A 24,240-nucleotide genomic window follows, 5' to 3' on the forward strand; every position below is an offset into this window, starting at 1 on the left:
CAGAACATGGTGCTGCGTTGCAAGCTTACAATCAAGAATTAGTTAAATGTAAGTAAATTTTTAATGATTAATGTTCAAAGCAATGAAAATAAAGCTTGTTTAATTTAACCTTGAAATTCTAGGTCTTGTAGATCTTAGAAAAAAAAGGGCCGCACTGCTAGACAAAATTAGTCGTGAGGAAGCAGAAAGGACGGTTTTGGAGAAAAATTTACATGCGTTACAACATAAACTAAATATATTGGATAATAATTTGCAACATGACAAATCAACATGTGAAAATATGGATAGGGCTATAATTGAGACAGAATGGGGTTTTAAAAAGGTAACTAATTTTACTTGGCTTAATTAGTCATTTCGGTACTTGGTAAATTTAGGCGATTAATACAAATTTTCTATACAGGACTCATTTGGATTTATCAATTTATTAATGACCCTTAAACAGTGATACACTGGTGTCAGGGCCGAGAATTTAAAATATAAATTAACAGTTATAAATAATAATAATAATATAATAATAATAATGCTTTATTGCCTAACAGGTTGCCCCAATTAGAAGGCAATACAAAATGTATTTAAAATAATATTAACAATAGGATATAATTAATAGTGAGTATAAAATCTATAAGTATACAAAATAAAATAATAATACAAAATAGTAAAATAAAATAGCACAAAGAAAAGGTAGTCAGTGTTGTGAGTTTCTGGCATGAGCTCGGACACTGGTTCTAAATTGAATTAAACTCTGGCTGAAGAGATCAAAATTGATTTGGTTACTAACCGAGTTGAAGAGTTTACAAGCTTGAAACAAAGGAGCCTTAGTAGTGGCATTAATGGATGGCATATCAAAATAAAAAAGATTAAAGTTCCTGGTCCCTAATCGAGGAATGTGGAAGTTAAGTTGCTCCAATAGCTCTGGACAGTCCACCAAGCCATTACCAAGCTTAAAAAGAAAAACCAGGGTACTACACTCTCTGCCGTGCTTCAATGACAGAAAATCAAATCTGTTTAGAAGAGCATTGTGATCAGTTCCTCTCTGTGGGTAAACCCTATCAATGTTATATGCAATAAATTTAAGAAAACGTCTCTGAATGGCTTCCAACCGGTTAATAGAATTGTTGTATATTGGTGACCATACAACAGATAAATAATCGAGTTTTGATCTAACCAAAGCATTGTAAAGAGTCACTATGCAGTCAATATTTTTAAAGGACCGTGTTGAACGTATTAGGAAGCCAAGACTCCTTAGAGCTGAAGAGACAGTTTTATCAATGTGATTCCTAAACGACAGTTTATTATCCATGTATACGCCCAGATCTCTTACACAATCAACTTCATCCAAAGTATTGTCACCAATAGTATAAGGAAATCTTATTTGCGTTCTTTTCAAGGATATTGTAATAACCGCAAACAACCAATCATCCGCAAACAAAAATATCTGCATTGTCCTATATACATCAACAGTAGGCATGTAGTAATCAAAACCATAGATAATTTTTACTGCTCTATTTTGTAGTTTATTTAAGAGATATTGGCTAGCATTTCCCCAACAAGGTAGCAAATAACACTTTTGAAAAAACGATTTAAATATGTCGATTTGTTTCATTCTATATAATTATTACCTTTAAGTCAAACAAGAATGTGGCTTTATTTTTTTTAAAATTTATTTACTGTAACACAAAAACTTGTAATCAAAGTGTATTATAATATTGTAACGGTGTTCTTTATTATGCAAAATTGGTTGGCATTGTGCATTGTTCTTATTCTATCTCTGATTTTGTTTGATTGATAGTATTGACGGTGGGCTTATTGCTTAACATTATATTATTTTATTATATTTTCATAAATTTTAAATTGTTGTGGAGCCACTACTTCATTTTTGGGTTTTTAAATGGTATTCCAACTAATTTAAAACAATGTGTATATTATCATTTGCTCACGTAACTCGACCAATAATATCCTATGTTCTCCTATACTATTTCTAGATACTAGAAAATAGTCAAGCCCTCCTGCAAGTGGCTCAACAGGAAGTAAATAGACTTGATAATAAAATCGACGGACAAATGGATTCTAAATGTATAAATTGAAAGCAATTATTGGTATTTAATTTTGGCACAAGAATATTGAATTTTGAAAACATTAAGCTAGCCGTATGGTGTTTGTAGCTGTTCAGTTTTTCAGTGTATATGTGATAAAAGAATTTATTAGGCTTGCGGTTTGAAGTACCCTTGCAGTCCTGCATTGTAGTACTTTGCCAATAACTTATTGTGATTGAGACGCAGTTTTATTTTGCAAATTTTAAATATTTATAAAAACCCAGTAAACTTGGTTGGTTGTGTCAATTTATATTTGAAATTTCTTTTTAAAAAATAACTCCATATTCGTTTAGACTATTTAAACTTGTTTTAGTACTATTTTAAATATTTTTTTGTCTTTTTGTAAATGTTTCTTTTGTAAAAAATATTATAATGAAAATGTATTTTTTGAATAAAACACTTTATTAAATTGTGTTTGTTTCATTTATGCCTACTATATAACTAAATCAATGGTCTAACTATACTCTGTTTTTACTAACATGGTATACTAAATCATACTCGCCCAATTTGAATACCCTAAATTAAGCAAAGAGTGGGAAAACCCTATGTAAAAGTAAATAATATGCTGGATTGACGTTTCAAGAATATTAATTAATATATAAAACATGTTTAAACAAAACATTTTTATTTAATTAATGCATATAACAGAAATAGTTACAGTACTTTGACAAAACAGAGTTACATGTGTGGCAGTTTTATTATACTAACTTAATACATATAATTAATATCAAATGTAAAGTGCACAAAAACAGATTTCATATGAACAGAAATATTTTACAATAATCATTGTGTTTAGAGGATAAAGTAATTAAACCTGCCATAAATTTTAAATATGTTTGGAAAATTCAAGGTTAAATAGATAGCAATTAAAATTAACTAATCTTTGTTTATTTCAGTCATCCCCTTATTGCCCATAATCTTAATCAAAATAAAAGAAAAATTATGCATTCCCTAAACTCTTTTGCTCATTCCAAACTATCATCAATTCTTCAGGATTATTGTACCCATGTGACGATACAACATATTCGTAATTAACCTTGTGATAAGTTTTTTTGAAAAAATAAAACTCTTCTGAATGGAGTGGTTCAATTTTAGTCTTGTAAGCTAAAATACCGACGTAAATATCATCAAATCTAAAATGCTTCGTGTAGAAACTTGCAAAGTACATGTCTTTTAGGGCTGCATTGGAGAGAATGTAGGACCCTGCTGTGACATATGGAGGATACATATGATAAGGGTATTCTTTTAAAGACACATACCTGAAAAATAGCTAAATTTAATACTCAACATTACAAATAATATATTATGGTTTTAGGGAGATTCTCCTGTAACGGAATTATATAAAATGAAATGTAGTAGTTAACGACTAATTTAACTTAACTTTAAATACATAATTATAAATTAAATTATAGTTTTCCCCATTCAACAAAACAAAAATGTATATGAAAAGAACAGACTGGACTTACCCTAATGTGTGAGAGAGAGAGAGAGTGAGAGTCTTCTGGCTCAGGCATAGATAGAAAGATAGATCTAGATTAATTGTGTTAAGGTTTTAAATTAAATAATTTGTTTTTGAAACATCTAAGGCTGTCTCCAAGTATATCAATGGACGAATTTTTAGTACATTCATTATATAGATTTTGCATCGAGTACAACGGCGAAGAAATCATGTAATTGGTTCGTTGGTATTTAAGACTGAAAGGGCATGAAGTTCGGGAATTAAATCTAGGTACATTTAATTGTATTGATTGGAGTATAGTACTATCAGCTACTAGGCTGTTTAGCACTTTGTACAAAAATGAAAATTGAAGGTGTATTCTGCAGTCTTCTAATGTTTCTAGCTGAAAGATGTTTAATAATTCAGAATAACTGGTGAGAGGTGGGTACCTTAAGTAGTAATTGCAGTGATAATATTTTTTCTGAATTATTTCGATATGGTTAATATTTTTTTTTATAGTAAGGAGTCCATACTATAGCACAATATTCTAATTTTGATCTAATAAACGTATTAAATAATATGTGGAAAGTTTATAAATTATATAAAATGTATACTCTTTCTACAAACAAAACCTAAGCTTTTGAAAGAGCTATTAAGTGTAGTTTCAATGTGTTCATCGAAAGACAGTTTTTAATCAAAATAACTCCTAAGTCTTTGTAATGGGTTACTCTTTCCAGAGGTTCATTGTTAATGTTATAATCGTGATATAAAGTATTTCTTTTTCTGGAAAAAGTTAAACATTTACATTTTTTAAAATTAAAGGACAAGCCAGAATGTTTTGACCACGAAACAAGATTGTTTATATCATTTTGCAACTCAAACCCATCACTTGGTCTCTCAATAACTTTAAACAATTTAATTTCGTCAGCATACATCAAGAATTTTGACTCTTGAATAGAATGCTCAACATCATTTACATACAGTAAGAAAAGTAGAGGTCCCAAATTGGAACCTTGGGGTACTCCAGATGTTGCAATGTATGTTTCAGAAAAAAATTGCTCAATTTTGACTTTAGCTGAACGATTTTTAAGATAGGATGATATAAAAGCCGTAAGGTCTTCCGAAAAATTAAAGAAGTGATGAAGTTTGTTTAGAAGTATATGATGAGGTACTTTATCAAAGGCCTTGGCTGCATCTAGGTAAATTACATCCATTTGATTAAAAGATTCAAATGCTTGATGCGTTTCGTTAAGGAAATTTAGAAGGTTTGTGGCTGAGGATCTGCCTTTAAAAAAGCCGTGTTGATTTTGTGAAATTTGAGATTGTACGGAAGAAAAAATATACTTGTAAAGTATGCTTTCATATAGTTTTGCAATGTTAGAAATTAACGCGATGGGTCTATAATAATTAAGAATGTCATTTTTATTTCCGGATTTAAATATTGGACAAATAGTCGTTGTTTTGAATGCAGATGGAAAAGTTTTATTTTTTAATGATTAGTTGAACAAATAGCAAAGTGGAGACGGTAAAATTTCCTTACATCCTTTAAGTATGTAGGAAGGAACCGAGGGGTGGTCATCTCTTGCAGTAGGTGTACAAATCGGTCACAATCGTTCCACAATCGCCCACAATCGTTCCACAATCGTTCACAATTATTCACAATCGTTCACAGTCATCCACATTCGTTCACAATCCTCCACAATCTTTACACAATTGTTCACAATCGTTCACAATCTTTACACAATCTTTCACAATCTTTACACAATCTCTCACAATATTTGGCAATCTGAAGCTGTGTGTGCAAATTACACTGCACTAAAAGGCAGGTTATTTTTAATGGACCAGTGTTTTATGAAAATCTCGGGAATTTTACACCTCCTCTTGACAAGGTGTGGTTTAATTCACACTAGTGCACACTATTCTTACAAAGGAAAAAGAAAGTGTAGTGTATTTTATACTGAATATTGACAAAGAAATGCAAAAGTTTACACCAGTGTTACACTTTTGTAGCAGAGGAACAGACCTATTATTGCAAGAGTACCCATGTTTTATGTAGCTACATTCAAGTGGGTTTACTAAATAAGGTTTTATCCATAAACCTAACCTCAAATATTAAAAAAAACTTTTTAGTGGATACTGGATATCTTCAGATGATATGTGAGTGAATAGTTGATGCATTTAAATCAGATCAAGAGGTAAGAAATTTAAGAAAAATTATTATTATTACAGCAATAATTTTTTAAAATTGGATGTATGGCTTTTTTCAATCAGTAAATAAAAATCGAGGGTTTTTATAGAATTAGGTTGTGTTACAAAAATATGTCCAGAACCACAGGGGCTGGCGAAGAGTGATTTTTAAATTGGTTTTTTTTGTTTTAGTTATTTAAAATGACGGATAAAATGGCGCAGACCCCGAGGCCAGTTGAGATGCTGACGAAAGAAATAGAATAGGATAATCTCAAGAGTAGACTGCAGTCTGCCTAATTATCTTAAAATATTATTAACATATGAAGGATATGACGATATAGTGGCATTTTATGATTTTACTGATGAAGATGTCATTAAATTAGAAAATTTCGCTTCAGGAGATTTTATAGATATAGCTCGAGAAGATGTGATTAGTGTCTATACAGCAGTTTATAGGGCCAGAGCTAATGAAAGGATTAATTTGAAACAATTTAAAATATTAACCGGCCACAAGAAACTTTTAAAGGAATTTGTAAAAAGATGCATTGAAGAGAAAGAAAACAATATGTCTTGTACGAAAGATAGGCCCAAAAGAAAAGCAACTGAGGGTGAGAAAAGCTCATACAAGAAGAAACGAACAGACTCAGGAAACAATAATAAGCAAGATGACAGCGCAGAAAATGCTGTAGAGCACGTGAAAAGACTGGCTTCTGACTACATAACTAATAAGTTGCAAGTTGAAAAGACGTTAGTAGCTGAGTATATTGATTCCTACACCGTAAGATTACATTGCCCTTTTGATAAATGTCCTCGAGCTTTCAATATTTGTGCACCGATAAAAAAGAGTGAATGTGTCAAATGATATTTTTAGAAGAGTTTTTAGAGATCTTCAAATGGCCTAAAGTTCCGGATGTAGATACTGTAAAAAAAAAATATATTATATATGGTCCAATCCATTTTAAAAATTATCCTTTTAGATTTTCAAGGTTTGAATCCCAAAAAATTAATAAGATTTTTAAAGAAATAAAAACCCAATTGAAAGAATACTATTTCTTTATTTTAATTCATTTTTAAATGTTTCGATGTTAATAAAACACTTTTTCTAGTTGTACTAGGTACCTACCAAATGATCTTACATAGGTATTTGCTATTGCTAATAATAGTATTAGTATTTGTAATAACTAAAAGTTACAGTAAATAAACGTCATTTTTTAAATTTTGTTGTTTTACTATAAACCAATATGTAGATAACCCATGTCATAACATTATCACAATCAATCACAATCGTTCACAATCAATCACAATTAGTCACAATCGTTCACAATCATAACAAAGATTGTGGAATTTGGCAGTAGGTGTACAGATTTTGGGTCAGGTGTCCACCCCTCGGAAGGAACATTATCAGGACCAAGTGACTTCTTTGGCTTTGATTTATTGATGACTTCAAGTTCTATAATGCACTGCCATTGCATATTAGAGAATTGGATGAGCGGTCATTCTTTGAAAAAACCAAAAAATATCTTATCGCAAGGTCATTCTATGGCTTTGAGGAGTATCTCCACAGTAATTTTAATGTGTTCTAAATATGTTTAAGTTTTAACAAATTTGAATTGTGTTGCATTCATTTTATGAGTACGACTAAGGGTTTATAATAATTGTAAAATAATTTGCTGTAATATTTTATTTAAAGTGTAATTATTTAGTGTTTCTATTTTGTGGAAATTTTTACAATTATGTTTGACTTGTAAACGCATCTTATGTATTATTATCAATAAATATCTATCTATCTATCTATTATGTCATCTTTAGATATCTCATTAAGGGACACTAGGTCGGAATTTAATTGAAAATAACCAGTAAAAGGAGGATTGATTTTTGAATTATCAAAAGTACTTTTGAAAAACTTCGCAAATGTATCAACAATCTATTGACCATAAGTTTTTCCCTTGAATTTTTTTTATTAGGATAAACACATAAATTTATAAAAACAATATAATGCTCACCACTTTCCCATTAAGTGCCTATGAGGGGCTGAGTTAAATGTATATCCGGTATAAAGTCGTACATCATCTTCTAGCTCAAACTCCTGTAATGGTAGTCTGTTTCCGCTTATAATAGCATTAACCTTTGCTAATGGTTCTTGCAAATACCCGGGATAATTTGTAGGAAATCTTAAATACCTTAATACATTTTTTGTTGATGCATAGAAGTCATCGTCCATAAACATATAAAACTTTGAATTTGGACAATATTTCATGGCCCAGTAGAAGCCCGACATTGTTTTATAAGTATTATTGTAGTAATGCTCGGTATAGTTTGCTTGCACAATATCGTTAAATTTCTGATATTCATCATTGACCAATTTCTGAAGTTTAGGATCATTGGTAATCCCTACTAGGAACACCGTTCTAATTTCTACATCAGAAAATCTTTTTTGGAAACCCCATGTGCTTCTTATAGCCAAGCGCCTCTTAAAATGGTCTGGAGCAGACTTTACTATATATACAAGTCTTAAGTCCACTACGTCTTGGCACTTTTTGTAACTATCTTTATAGTAATAGAAGGAATAATTATTAATAGCTTTAATTTCGGGAATTTGATTTTGCCTCAATTGGGAAACAATCCTTTCAATATCGCCATCGAATGGGTAGTGAAATTCTGTGTAGAAATTTCTTTCAAAGAGATGATGGAATATCCCGAATATAAATAGTAAAAATATGTTGGTTAATGCAAAAAGAAGCACTTTGCATTTTCTTTTAGGGAACATAAATACATAATTCATTTTATGACATCGTCATCGATTTAATATCTAAGGTTTCATTCAATAAGTGGGTTATCACAGACGCAGATTATTTACATTTTTGCACTTCAAAAGTAAGGGTAGAATATATCATGAAGTATTCTTCTTCTTCTTTTTTTTTGCAACTAGGCAGTTTGTCAGCTCAATATTTGACGACTCTGATGTCTGACCTAGACCATATCAGAACCACCGAGGTTTACTTTTTTTATGAATGTGTACATATTTGAGTTTAATAGCGAAATTAGTTAAGGTATTGAGTTAGATCATAAACACGTAATTCATTTTATGACATCGTCATCGATTTAATATCTAAGGTTTCATCCAATAAGTGGGTTATCACAGACGCAGATTATAATCACAGATTTACATTTTTGCACTTCAAAAGTAAGGGTAGAATATATCATGAAGTATTCTTCTTCTTCTTTTTTTTGCAACTAGGCAGTTTGTCAGCTCAATATTTGACGACTCTGATGTCTGACCTAGACCATATCAGAACCACCATGGTTTAAGTCCGTATGTCAAATTTCCACCACCAACCCCCATTCCATTCTCATCACCCACACTAAAATTAAACAAGTGAAATATCAAATAATTGACATTATTAACTCAATATTGCTTTTTTATATTTATATCACACAATTTTTCCTAATAAGGAATCTATATGAAAACCAAATTTGACAACTATTTAAAGAACAATTTTATATTAGTAAAAATTAATATAAAAAAAAACTAAAATTCTTAGGTCAAATCTGATTATTGGTGCCAATTGGGGGTAGATTAGGGTAGATCATATCCAAATTTCAAATTATTATCTGTACTATTAAGAAAGTTACGAGCGCTAAAAGTCAAAAATTAAACGACGGGTTGGCGTGAGAATGCAGACATTTGGAAAAATTAATATTTAAAAAAACTAAAATTCTTAGGTCAAATCTGATTGTTCGTGTCAATTAGGGGTAGATTAGGGTAGATCATATAAAAATTTCAAATTAATATCTTTGTTATTAGGAAAGTTGTGAGCGCTCAAAGTCAAAGATGAAACGACGGGCTGGCGTGAGAATGCAGACATTTGGAAAAATTAATATAAAAAAAACTAAAATTCCTAGGTCAAATTTGATTGTTCGTGTCAATTAGGGGTAGATTAGGGTAGATCATATCCAAATTTCAAATTAATATATTTGTTATTAGGAAAGTTGTGGGCGCTCAAAGTCAAAGATGAAACGACGGGCTGGCGTGAGAATGCAGACATTTGGAAAAATTAATATTTTAAAAAACTAAAATTCTTAGGTCAAATCTGATTGTTCGTGTCTATTAGGGGTAGATTAGGGTAGATCATATCCAAATTTCAAATTAATATCTTTGTTATTAGGAAAGTTGTGAGCGCTCAAAGTCAAGGATTAAACGACGGGCTGGCGTGAGAATGCAGACATTTGGAAAAATTAATATTTAAAAAAACTAATATTCTTAGGTCAAATCTGATTGTTGGTGTCAATTAGAGGTAGATTAGGGTAGATCATATAGAAATTTCAAATTAATATATTTGTTATTAGGAAAGTTGTGAGCGCTCAAAGTTAAAGATGAAACGACGGGCTGGCGTGAGAATGCAGACATTTGGAAAAATTAATATTTAAAAAAACTAAAAGTCTTGGGTCAAATCTGATTATTCTCGTCAATTAGGGGTAGATTAGGGTAGATCATATCCAATTTTCAAATTAATATCTTTGTTATTAGGAAAGTTGGGAGCGCTCAAAGTTAAAGATGAAACAACGGGCTGGCGTGAGAATGCAGACATTTGGAAAAATTAATATTTAAAAAAACTAAAATTCTTAGGTCAAATCTGATTGTTTGTGCCGATTAAGGGGAGATTAGGGTAGATCATATCCAAATTTAAAATTAATATATTCATTATTAGAAAAGTAACGAGCGCTCAAAGTCAAAGATGAAACGACAGGCTGGCGTGAGAATGCAGACAGTTGGAAAAATTAAAATTTAAGAAAACTAAAATTTTTAGGTCAAATCTGATTATTTGTGTCAATTAGGGGTAGATAAGGGTAGATCATATAAAAATTTCAAATTAATATCTTTGTTATTAGGAAAATTGTGAGCGCTCAAAGTCAAAGATGAAACGACGGGCTGGCGTGAGAATGCAGACATTTGGAAAAATTATTATTTAAGAAAACTAAAATTCTTGGGTCAAATCTGATTGTTTGTGCCGATTAAGGGTAGATTAGGGTAGATCATATCCAAATTTCAAATTAATATATTTGTTATTAGAAAAGTTACGAGCGCTCAAAGTCGAAGATGAAACGAAGGGCTGGCGTGAGAATGCAGACATTTGGAAAAATTAATATTAAAAAAAACTAAAATTCTTAGGGCAAATTTGATTGTTCGTGTCAATTAGGGGTAGATTAGGGTAGATCATATCCAAATTTCAAATTAATATATTTGTTATTAGAAAACTTACGAGCGCTCAAATTCAAAGATGAAACGACGGGCTGGCGTGAGAATGCAGACCTTTGGAAAATTAATATTAAAAAAACTAGTTTCCAGATACCATTGAATGAGCTGGATAATTGTGTCCGGTCTGGATCAAAAGTCAATAACAAATTGCAGAAGTACTCTGCGTTGATACACTGCTTGCAAATATAATATTTATTTTTTTAATTTGAAATAATCAATTCTATTAAAGGTTAATTTTGAATGGCTATAGGCTAGACTTCGCCTTTATATTGAATATAAATATTGTAAATTTATTAAAACCTAAGTTGTGTAATTTGGATGTAATAAAAGAGGTTTTGATATTATTATTATTAAATTGACGATGTCCAAACTAAAATGCAATGAAATAATGTTTTGGAAATATTCTTTATAAATTTTGGATTTGGGTTTTTTTCGTTAGATTTTAATTTTTCTTTAAGGCAGGTTACCACCAGAAGGACAAAACAAGAGTACAAAAACGTGTGTAAAAAAAAACAAAACGATGTGTCTCGATTGAAAGCGGTGAAAACAAAGGATTTCAACGTGTTTATGTATTTAGTCGGCTTAGTGAAAACGAGTAGTTCTGTTTATGTTTTGGTTTTTTGACTTGGCATTTATTTTTGTGCAACATTTATTAATTAGCAACTATAGTAATCTGTAGTATAATTTACGAATTGGTAAGTATAGTGTGACGATGGGCCCGTAGCGATATTTGAAAAAGTGTTTGGAATTAAAATATGAAATTTGCAAAAGGGAACTGATGCCCGTTACAAACTTCGTTTTTTAAAGGTTTAAATCGCAGTCCTAATTAGTGTTATTAACTCTTCAAATCAGAGTTACTCATTTTCGGGAAATTATAGAATGACGATCGTAACTCCCTGTTCAATCCATTATCATCATTAATGAGCTCTTGCATCAACTTCGTAGCACAATCTTTCTTTCTTCTACTTAAAAATGAGCTAACCCAGTATCTATGTCGTCGTTTTTTCCTAAAAACATACGCCTACAGTAACCAAAAAAACACATAATCCACATACACACTTTCTTTCCCAGGATCGCACACAAAAACCAGCCAGGGGCAAGTAACAAGAAATCTTTTTCAATAAACATATTTCCAGTTCGAGTAAACTGCACTGGACTACACCAAGTTTATAGACAAGTCTCGTCAATGGAAAAGGACTAGAAACAAAACACCCAAAAAATCTTTAGTGTAAACGGAGCTTATGATTTGTCCCAAGATTTTTTTTTCTGTGTTTTCAAAAACATGAACAAAACCTGATCTCGACAAGTCCGTTAAGTGGAAACCCGCCCTTTAGGTTTGACACCCGCTACAGATACAGAGCTAACTTCAATATTTTTATTTTTGGAGTAAATTGGCGAACGCACCGCCATCGACAACCAGTGCTGCCAACAGCATTGACGTGTTGTCAATCTCCCTAAAACTAACCAAAAACCTTTTTCGAGTCGTCCATTTCGACGTGCACGTTGTTGTAGAATTGCCTGTGATAAAACACACTCACGATGGCACCAAAACGCAATAATATGATTCCAATGGCCATTTCCGCAAGGATTGGCAAAGATTTGTAAAAACTTGGTTTAACCAGCCGGCCAGGAAAGTGAGGAGACATCAAAACCGCGTGAAAAAAGCCAGAGCTATCGCACCCAGGCCAGCTGCAGGACCTCTTAGGCCCGTCGTAAGATGCCCTACTGTCAGATACCACACCAAGGTAATAATTGTATATAATGTTTATGTCCGTTTGTTTTATTTACAAAGAAAATATCAATTTGTAATTGATTGTTAGGTTAGATTTTCTGTTTCTATCTGAGGTTTCCTAAGGCCACTTGTATTTTTTTAGATACGCGCTGGACGCGGATTTACCTTACAAGAACTTAAGGCAGCCGGACTTAACCCCAGATTTGCTCGCACTGTTTGGAATTGCTGTAGATCATCGCAGGAGGAACAAGTCTGTTGAATCTGTTCAAGTCAATGCTCAGCGTTTAAAGGAATATAAGTAAGCAAATTACCAAATGTTTTAGTTTCTGTGTAATTTTTAAATGTTTTATTATATTTACGTTATAATTTTAGATCCAAATTGATCTTATTCCCTGTGCATAATAAGAAGAAGTTGCGTGCTGGTGAAGCTACTGAAGAGGAACGGTAAGGTAGCCAGCCAATTGACTGGTGAGGTACTGCCTATTAAACAATCCGCCATCAAGACGAAAGCACGTGTACCCACCGAGGAAGAAAAGAAGTTCGAAGCCTACATTACCTTAAGGTAAGTTAAGAATCGTTGAAATTTTAAACCTTTATTTACTCACAATTTGTTTTCATATATTTACATTGTAATTGTTTCATATAGCTGCTTCCGCTATTTTTGAAGATTCTTTTACAGGCTACTTATATGGGTACAACATAATAATAATCCGATGGGGGAGCTTCAAACATTCATTAATCTGTTATAAACAAATATAATTATAATATTACCTACATACCTGTTCGTGGATAAAACAGCAATAATTCAACAGAAGATAAACCCATAATATATTTAACATCACCTACGGCAGTTTTTTCTTTATGAAAATATAACAAAAACTATAAACTTTTACAATAATTTGGTCTTAGTCATTGTTTATTGTGCAAGGAGAGGCTGGTGCCCTTTTAATAATAATTGGGATGTTGCCACATTTTTTCCCTATGTTCATAAAGTGTTCTTTTAAACAAGGAATGTTCAAGAAAATATGAATTAATAATTTTAAACATGGCTTACTGATTGATTTGTTGCTTTATTCTTAAAAGCCCTTTTTATAATGTAGCCAATGTATTACTCAGTAATAATTAATTTAATATAAAACTTCCAAACCAAAGTATTGAATAAAATTAAGTGAATTTAAGTATACAAGCTTAAATAAAAAATTGCCTTGAAATATCTTATCTAATAACAGGTGTCTCCATCCACAAGGGATCTTTAGTGCAACTGAAGGTTTTTCCCTTTTGTGGCGTAAGACGTTAGTAACTAATTTACGGTTAAATATTTAACTACGGTTAGTTTTAGTTAGGTTTGTTTTAAAACAATAATAAATCGCGTTTATAACATCGGCAATATTACCTACAAACTGCTTTTTTTCCCTAATTACTATATCACTGTAGCAGTTTGGCAGCGCTGTTAAACTAAGATGGCCCGATATACGTAAAGCAATTTATAAACAAACAAAAATTATTGTAAATGTTTGTAATATTTTTATGCGAAAAAAGTGTTTGTAAGTTTATTATTTCAATCTAGTACATACAGAGTTACAAACTCCAAATAGTACAATACAAATCAAACATAGAACAAAACATAATGGCTAAGTAATTAGTTATGACCAATATCATGTCATCATAAAGTCTTAACAGCCACACGAAAATACTCTAATTTAAATCTAAATATGTCAATGCTGTTATAGTGTTCGTTGAAGTTACACATCAGTCTTTGACTAAAATTTTGAGAGCCGTAATTTGTTCGATGAAATGTTTGTGCAAATAATGTGTTTGTTCTAGTGGTTCTTTGTGAAATCCTTATTTGCATTGATGTGAGAAGTTGGGGACACTGAATTTGATGATTCAGCAGCTTGTACGTAAACAAAGCCATGACTTTGTTCTTTCTGCGTTGTTCTAGAGATTGCATTCCAGCCAACGTTATTCTTGTTGAATAAGATATATCTTTATATGGAAACCTGTACTTATATAGTAGGAACTTTATGAACTTATTCTGTACACGTTCCAGTCGCCTCCTTATGGCACTGATAGTATGGAGACCATATAACACTATTGTACTCTAACACACTAAGAACGAGACAATTATATAACGATTGTATAACTTTGTATCAAACATTTTCATACAAGTTCTTCAAATAAAGCCAATCATTCTTGAGGGCCTTCAGCACAACGGAGTCAATATGTCGATTAAAACTTAAGTCATTGCTAAATATTACTCCCAAATCGCTAAAAATGATCAACAACTTCAAGAAAAGTATCATTCACAAAATAATTAACCTCTACGGACGTTTACATTTTAAAATCGCATAACTTTGCACTTAGCTACATTTAATTCCAGACAGTTATTAATACACCACAAAATTCAGTCTTGTTAAGTCTTCTTGAACTTTCACGCAGTCATCTTTGGTTTTAATAACGCTAAAAGCTTTAGGTCATCTGCATATAATGAAAATTTACAGTTTTTGAGTACAGACGATACACTGTTTATAGACAAGAGAAACAACACGGGTCCCAGATGAGAACCCTGAGGTACACCAGATGTAACATGTATTTCTCGGGACGCTCTTGTTCCAAACTTCACTTGCTGCTTTCGGTCTGTTAAGTAGGATTTTATCCAATTGATATACCCATCTCTTAAACCTAAACTCTTTATTTTCTCGATGAGGAAGGAATGGGATACCCGGTCAAAAAAAGTTAGTGTAGTGTTTATGCCCTATTGAACTATTGCTGTTGTCTCCCCCACCCAGCATCCCTGTTCACTCTCACACCCGTATGTGAGTATTATAATTATATTTGTTCATAAAAAACTATTGAAAACATTTTTTGAAGCTCCCCCACCGGATTATTATTATGTTGTACCCATATAAGTAGCATGTAAATTTTTTTAAAAAAAATCTTCAAAAATACCCGGTAACAGCTATATGAAACAATTACCATTTACATCATTTTAAAAATTATTTATTCTAATTTTTCTCTAAATTGACTTGTACTTTCTTCTTCACTAGTGTTGTTAAAACTCTTCACCCACATAAAATAATGCCAAAAAAAACTTCAGTTTCACATGTCCATAAAAAAAGGCCATTAGGAAATTTATGATTTCTAGTTTTTTATTTCTATGAAGTAATATGCGTACACAGTAAATCTCACTTTTTATTCTCTTAGAAAAATCTTTTGTAGGTATTTGGTAATTGAGAGCATGGAAAGCACAAAAGTATAACTTTAAAAATTTAGGCCGTCAGGTATTTAGGTTCATTTATAAAGTGACATAATATAAAGAAAAATATTTTTGTAACGACATTTTTTTGCATGTGGTTAGAGATAATTAAACACAGTAGTAGTACTCACATTTAACAAGACAAGAATTTAAAAATTATATTTTTAAACTATTTGATTTTTATTTAGGAAGTTATATTTGTCATTGTCATCCCATAAAGCCAAAATATTAAGACTACCTTAAAATATTTTCATTTTAAAACCCATATTTTGGAAATTCATAATATTGACCACTTTTAACTTCATCTTGCATAGGATTTTTAATTTTATTTAAATATATATTACTGTAACAAAATTTGAATTACATTTAAATCATGTTAAAAAAATTCTAATATATTGCAGCTTTCTATTGCGAGAACTTTCATTATTTAAAAGTACAAAAAAAGTAAACAAGTTTCGTAGTTCTTGTGGATATATAGAGGATTTCGATAATTGTAGTGTTAATAAAGTTTTTTTTTTGTTTTAAAAGATGTTTTCAGGAATAAGGTATCTATAAATTGTAAAATGGAAATTTTTTTTTTTTTACTTGATACTGTCTTGTTTGGGTTAGACTACGATAATAGTATGGTTATGATTTCTTTATTAACAATGGGGTCTTTAAAAGTTGTTTTTAAAGCTTATTTCTTCCTGCAAATGTTAATTTATTGGTATATTTATATTCATTGTCTAAATATTTTCTTAAATAAACACATTATTTATGAGTATGCATGAACTTATAACTAACATGAATAATAATTTGTTGTGTTTAAGGGTACAAAAGTTTGGTTACGTTTTACTAAAACCTGTGTTTAATATTTGTTTTGTCTGTTTTTAGGAAAGCCCGTGCTGACGCCAGGTTAGTGGGTATCAGAGCCAAGAGAGCAAAGGACGCTGCTGAAAATCCCGAAGATGTGACGAAAGTTGGCGGAGACAAGAAAGCCAAGAAGTAAATTACATTTCCGCTTAATTGTTTATATTTTGTAAGACTATAAAAAATAAAAAAGGTTTTAAAAACCTCTGTTTTTTATTCATTAGGTTTTGTAAACTTGCCGAAAGGGTTTGCCAAGCTATTATTAGGCCGTGTCCACTTGTTTGTCAGTCTGCAACCAGCATTGGAAATAGAAAATGTATTTTATTAAATCATAGCTACTCAAATTCAACCTTTAATAGAATTGATTATTTTAAATAAAAAATATAAATACTGTTTGCAAGGACAAGTGCAAAAAAAAAATTAAAACTACTAACAAAAATTATTCAGAAATTAGTTTTAGTAAAAAGCTTTATAATATTTTCGACATGTCATTTAAAATTTAGTTTATTATCACACAATATAACACATTAAAGTCCAAAGGCGGGTAACTCCGTAACATTACCAATCTGTCATGTTTTGCTTGTACACTGGTGGGCACAATTTATGTACAGTTATTGGTTCCTCACAGATGTATACATAGTACCAAAAAAACAAATCAAAAGACGGTCCATATATAACATGTTAAGAAAGAATTTCAAATGAAAAAATGCATTTAAACATAGTCTAAATGCATTAAATATACCATAGAACAAAAACAAGTTGTCAAAAAATCAATTAAAAATGTATTGGCAAAATATATTACATGGACAATTCTCCTAATTAAAAATATCACTTTCCTCTTCCTCTACTTGATGATCCCCTAAAAGGTTTACCTCCTTTTTTAAAACTCGGTTTTTCTTGGGTATCCTCTTTTGCAACACATTCATCATGTAAAGAAGAGTATAACGCTTGCGCATCATTGGCGTTACCCAAAATACTTTTTAATTCATCCTAAAAATGAATGTAATTTACTAATTTAAACACTCTTCATTTGGTAACTGATCTTAATAGTTTTATTTAGTGTATTATACGTGTAATCATTTATTTTAATTGTATTAGCAAATATGCCTATTCATTTTTAACATGTTTTTTTCCCTTCGTTTATACATCTGAAATTATTTCAAAATTTTAAATAAAGATAACAATTTTATAATAGTATTGGCTTTTACTTGATGAAAATCCATTTAAATTGAAATTTTCACAAAAAATAATAAACATATTTAAAATAGTGACATGTTTCGTTACACAATAACTTCTTTGGACTGATAAATATTTTTAAACTTATGTAATATATACCACAAAGAATTTACCTGAAAGTTAAATTTTAAGAAAGGAGCATCTAATTAGATTAGGTAGACCTTTTTTAACACAAAGCAAGAAGGTTTAACAGTGGAGAATTATTCAAATCAATTTGGTAATTTAACAATAAGCTGGAATTTCTAGGTTTATTAATCTCTAATGACTCTAGGTAGTTCAAACGTATATCTTTGTTTTGAATATGAAGTATATTAACACACAATAAATGCAAAAAAGTTACAATATCCTTGAAAAGAACGCAAATAAGATTTCCTTATACTATTGGTGACGATACTTTGGATGAAGTTGATTGTGTGAGAGATCTGGGTGTATACATGGATAATAAACTGTCGTTTAGGAATCACATTGATAAAACTGTCTCTTCAGCTCTAAGGAGTCTTGGCTTCCTAATACGTTCAACACGGTCCTTTAAAAATATTGACTGCATTGTGGCTTTAATTAGATCAAGACTCGATTATTCATCTGTTGTATGGTCACCAATATACAACAATTCTATTAACCGGTTGGAAGCCGTTCAGAGACGTTTTCTTAAATTTATTGTATATAAGATTGATAGGGTTTACCCACAGAGAGGAACTGATCACAATGCTCTTCTAAACAGATTTGATTTTCTGTCATTGAAGAACGGCAGAGAGTGTAGTACCCTGGTTTTTCTTTTTAAGCTTGATAATGGCTTGGTGGACTGTCCACAGCTATTGGAGCAACTTAACTTCCACATTCCTCGATTAGGGACCAGGAACTTTAATCTTTTTTATCCTGATATGCCATCCATTAATGCCACTACTAAGGCTCCTTTGTTTCAAGCTTGTAAACTCTTCAACTCGGTTAGTAACCAAATCAATATTGATCTCTTCAGCCAGAGTTTAATTCAATTTAGAACCAGTGTCCGAGCTCATGCCAGAAACTCACAACACTGACTACCTTTTCTTTGTGCTATTTCCTTTAAAACGTTATTTATCCTAAACTAGTTTTCAACAAGAAAAATGGATAACACCTGAACTTATAAGAATGCAAAATAAATTAAATATGTACTCTGAACTATCAAATAATTACCCAGAATTTAAGCAGACACATAAGGAATATCAACATTTTTATTTGCAACAACTTCAAAAAGCAAAACAGGCATTTTATGACCAACAAATTTACTTAGCTGATAATAAAAATAAAGTAACTTGGAATTAATGATATGAAAAATAAGCCTAATTCTGAAAAACATAAAATTATTCTTAAAAGTGATGATATATCTTTGTCATGCGCCCAATCAAATTTAATGAGCATTTTACCAGATTTAGCACGGATGTTATAAATGATTCTGCAATTAATGATTCAGAATGCACTATTTTAGCGCTGTAATTGCCCAAGATGTGGTTGAGATTGTAAATAAATTGAAATCATCAAATGTAAGCAGCTATGACGAAATAAGTTCCAATCTTTTAAAAAAATGCAGGGGTCATATTTGTACGCCTTTAGCATATATTATTAACCGATCTTCTGAGCGAGGGGTGTTTCCTTACAGATTAAAAGAGGCTTTGGTAATTCCACTTTTTAAAAAAGGTGATAAACATAACGTTGAAAATTTCAGGCCTATTAGCATCCTTCCAACTTTTTCTAAAATTTTTGAGCACGCTATTAATATACAACTTAAGAAGTTTCTCCAAAAAAATAAAATTATTAACCCAAATCAACACGGCTTTGTCGAAAATAAGTCTACTGACACAGCGCTGTGCGAATTCACATTGGAAATTACTAAACGCTTAGATAAAAAACTCTTGCAGTGGGTCTTTTTGTAGATTTTAGTTCAGCATTTGATACTGTTGACCATAGATTGCTTTTGAATAAATTACACAGGTACGGCATTAGAGGTATCGCTCTTGACTTAATAAAATCATATTTGGGCGATAGAAAACAAAGGGTTAAAATGCCTTCAGGTGTCACAAGCAACCATGTATCAATAAAAGTAGGCGTTACACAGGGCTCAATCTTGGACCCATTCTTTTTGATATATTTGCAAATGATTTAGCATTGCATTTAAATTGCGTAAATAACATATTAGTGTGCTGCTATGTAGACGATACAAATATTTTGGTAAAATCAGATAATGTGGATGAATTGTTGATTAAATGTAACGCAATATACAGAGAAATTGTCGTATGGTCTAATAATAATAAATTAATAATCAATAAAAACAAAACTACGATCATTCATTTTAGGTCTATTCGTAGTACACAACATCTTGAAAATATTTGTGCAATTTCATGCTCTAATTCAACAAAAATGCTTGGTGTCACTATAGATTGTCATTCAAACCGGTCTGAACACATAAGCAACACATGCAGTAAATTGCCAAAACGTTGCTATTCATTACGTTTTTTAAAAAATCATTGTAGCAAAGATGTTTTATTGAGAATTTACCATGCCAATTTTCATTCGCTATTGCTTTTTAATATACTCAACTGGGGTACTTGTGCGTCTTCAAGCAGAATACTTATTCTTCAAAAGAGCAATACGGATAATTTATGGAATTCGACCTCGTGATTCATGCAAGCCTTTTTTTAAAGAACTAAGAGTTTTAACAGTCACTGATACTTTTGTGCATTTCTTAATTTATATCAAGTTAATGAAGTCCCTAACAATACTGGCAGAATACTGGATCTCGTATTATCTACTAAGGTGAGCACTTCTGTCACATTGAGCGATGACCCCTTGGTACCCGCTGATGGATATCATCCTCCATTGAATATCCAGATCGAGAACTTTACTGATCACACAAATGGATGCGGCCCGCAGAATGATATATTTTATTATGATTTTAAGTCTGCTGATTAAACTCTGTTAAATGATTGTTTGGGTCAAATAAACTGGGATGATCTATTTTTAAATCATTCAGTAAATGATATGGTAAACATTTTTTATGATATTCTGTATTTCTTTATTCATGCGGTAATTCCCCAAAAAAAAAGTATCTAAGAGAAAATTTCCAGTATGGTTCTCCCCAGAGTTAAAGCAGCTGACAATTCAGAAGAAACAGGCCCACAGAAGATATAAGATTTCAGGGTTGAGGAGTGATTATGTTAATTTTAGTAGACTTAGGTCGGAATGTAAAAACTTATCTCAATTATGCTATCTACAGTTTGTTGAAAACTCTGAAATTTCTTTAACAGATCAAAAAAATATTAAACAGTTCTGGAACTTTGTTAGGAACAAGCGGAGTGGTAATGAATTGCCACCTTTGTTGTTTTTTAATGATAAACAGTGCTCTTTGGGACCGGATCTGCCTGATCTTTTTGCTGAATACTTTCAGTCAGTGTACAGTGACAAGTGTGTCAATCCACAAAGTAAAGCGTCTTTTAATTGTTCATGTATTTGTGATTATAATATTCCTATATCAACCATTTACGAGCAGATGGCCAATATTGATATAAATAAGGGACCAGGTCCGGATGGTATCCCGCCTTCAGTTCTGAAGTCTTGTAGTTTTGTTCTATCACGTCCACTCCATATTATATTTAATAAGTCTCTTGCTTCAGGTATTTTCCCAGATTTCTGGAAAGTGAGTTATCTCACAGTTCTATTCCAAAGTTATTTGAGAAAATGGTGGCAAAGTATTTAAAATCTAAATTAAATTCATCCATAATGGAGGAACAGTTTGGGTTCCTCAACAAAAAATCTGCGGAGTTGAATTTGATCATTTTTGCTTACCATCTGTCGGACGTCTTGGATGGTGGTGGGGAGGTTCATGCTATCTACACAGACTTTTCCAAGGCGTTCGATAGGTAAATCACTATGATTAATAAACTGGAGACAGTGGGTATCCAGGGGACGTTATTGGAATGGCTAATCAGTTATTTATCTGATAGATTTCAGACTGTAAAGTTGAATGATTACAGGTCTAAAAATATACCCAACCCCTCCGGAGTACCCCAAGGATCTCACCTGGATCTTTTTTTGTTTTTACTATTTGTGAATGATATATCTGACTGTTTCAGATTTGCTAAATTTTTGTGTTATGCAGATGACCTGAAATGCTATCTTACAATATCTTCATTGGAGGATTGTATTAAACTTCAGTCGGATCTGGATAGACTTGACGAATGGTGTGAGATCAATACCATGGACTTGAATATCTTAAAGTGTCATACTATTACTTTTACGAGAAAAATTAATAGGATTGATTTTAAGTATAATATTAAGGGAACACCATTATCACAGGTTTCATCTGTTCGGGACCTGGGAGTTATTGTGGATTGCACACTCTCTTTTGTTGATCACATTGACACCATTGTTTCAAGAGCTCTTGGAGTGCCTGGCTTTATCAAGCGGAACACATCTGAATTTAGAAATATTAATGCCATTCGATTACTTTATTGTAGTCTGGTTAGGCCTTTGTTAGAATATTGCTCTTCAGTTTGGAGCCCCCTCTATACTTGTCATATCCACAGAATTGAGCAGGTGCAGAGAAAATTCCTTCGGTACCTGGCATATAAATCTAATATTCCTCCTATTGACGAGTTTTCATGTGATTTTTTATTAATCACATGATTGATTCTCCTTCAATGGTCTCTTCAATATTACTGGCGGTTCCACAGACATTTAGAAGAACCAATGTTGGGTTTAACTCTTATATTCATAGGGTGTCGCGAATGGCTAATTTGTATGCTGATAGGCTGGACTTTTTTGATTATAATTTTAGCAAGTTTGTGAGCCTGTTAAAGCATAATGTGTTTTGAATTTCTTAAGGTGATTATTGTGATTTTATGGTATTATATTATTGTAACTGCTTTTAAATTAGTGTATTTTCATTTTTAGTTGTTGTGTTTTTGTTATATTTTTAAGATTTTATAAGTTAGCGAAGTAAGTTTAATGTGATTTTTGTATTTTATTGTATTTATTGTACTGAAATTGAGCAGGGCCCGTTTATAAATAAATAAATAAATAAGAAACAGCCCTGTATCAGAGGGGACTATTTTATAACGGATGTAAACTGTTTAATGCCTTACCAGTACACATTAAGCTGGCTTCAACATTACCCACATTCAAAAATAAATTAAAAGCTTATCTTCTTACAAAAAATAGCTATACAATTGATGATTTTTATTTATAATTTTAAATTCATGCTTTTTTTCATATGTTCTACTTTTAATGTTTAATTGTTTTAACCTGTATTTTATTTATTTCTGTGTTAAATTGTTTTTTACCTCGTTGGTTTCTAATCTAGACGTTTTCACAATATTGATACATGTATGTTTTTTACTTATTTTGTATTCAATATTTTTTGAAATAAATAGTTTGATTTGATATATGTGCCATTAAAAAAACTAAAATGTCATCAACATACATATGCCAGTAAATACATTTTTAAACAGAAGGTGTTTGGAAATAATATCTTCAAGGTTATTCATAAAATTCTCTGCCAAAGTGGGCTAAGAGGATTACCCATAATTAAAGCTTTACTGCACGAATAAATTTTATTTTGAAACTGAAAGTAATTTTGTTTTAAACAAACTGTAAGAAGACACAAAATATCATTTTGAAACATGTCACTATTTTAAATATAATGTTTATTATTTTTTGTGAAAATCTAAAACTCATTGTTTTATTTATTTAAATAAAGATAACAACTTGCTTGCCTCTGACATTTTCAAGACTTCTCTCATATTTCCACCTTTCCTTAGGAACGCGTCTATATTTTTAGTGGTTATCCCTGGTAGCTTCTGAACGAAATCGTAAATATTCCCGTTGTATTTGGTTTCAATCTCACCGTAATCATCTTTGTTTGCTGTAACTATCGTTGTAGAATCTGGTTGCGCTTTACCTTGCTAAAAGAGTAATTTAGGTTTAAAATGTTAAACATATATGAGCATATTGAAAAAATTACAAAATACTACTGTAATTAAAAAAAATGGTATATTTGTTTATAAAATGTAAATTCTTTATTTATTTTTGCAAACCAATTTCATCTGCTTCAAAGTATTTTTTTCGGATGTCTTTAACAAAGCACTAATCAAACTATTGGTATATTCTTTGTTAGCAGAAATGCCATTTAAACGTTACCGCGCGTATTGCTTTGTTATG

General features: G+C 31.3%; 1 protein-coding gene across 1 annotated transcript; it reads left to right on the top strand.

Annotated features, from left to right (window-relative positions):
- The first annotated feature begins 12,535 nt into the window (after window positions 1–12,535).
- On the top strand, window positions 12,536–16,981 carry LOC147848409 (uncharacterized). Its single transcript, XM_087338434.1, is given in 7 exon segments — window positions 12,536–12,542; window positions 12,545–12,720; window positions 12,850–12,924; window positions 12,926–13,005; window positions 13,080–13,152; window positions 13,154–13,269; window positions 16,837–16,981. Coding segments are annotated over 7 exon segments (642 nt in total). The 3' UTR covers window positions 16,952–16,981.
- Window positions 16,982–24,240: the final 7,259 nt, after the last annotated feature.

Source organism: Azolla caroliniana, unplaced genomic scaffold (genome assembly GCF_043228905.1).
Source record: "Azolla caroliniana isolate FFs.n. ecotype wild unplaced genomic scaffold, voAzoCaro1.0.p SCAF_361, whole genome shotgun sequence".
Taxonomy (NCBI): domain Eukaryota; kingdom Viridiplantae; phylum Streptophyta; class Polypodiopsida; order Salviniales; family Salviniaceae; genus Azolla; species Azolla caroliniana.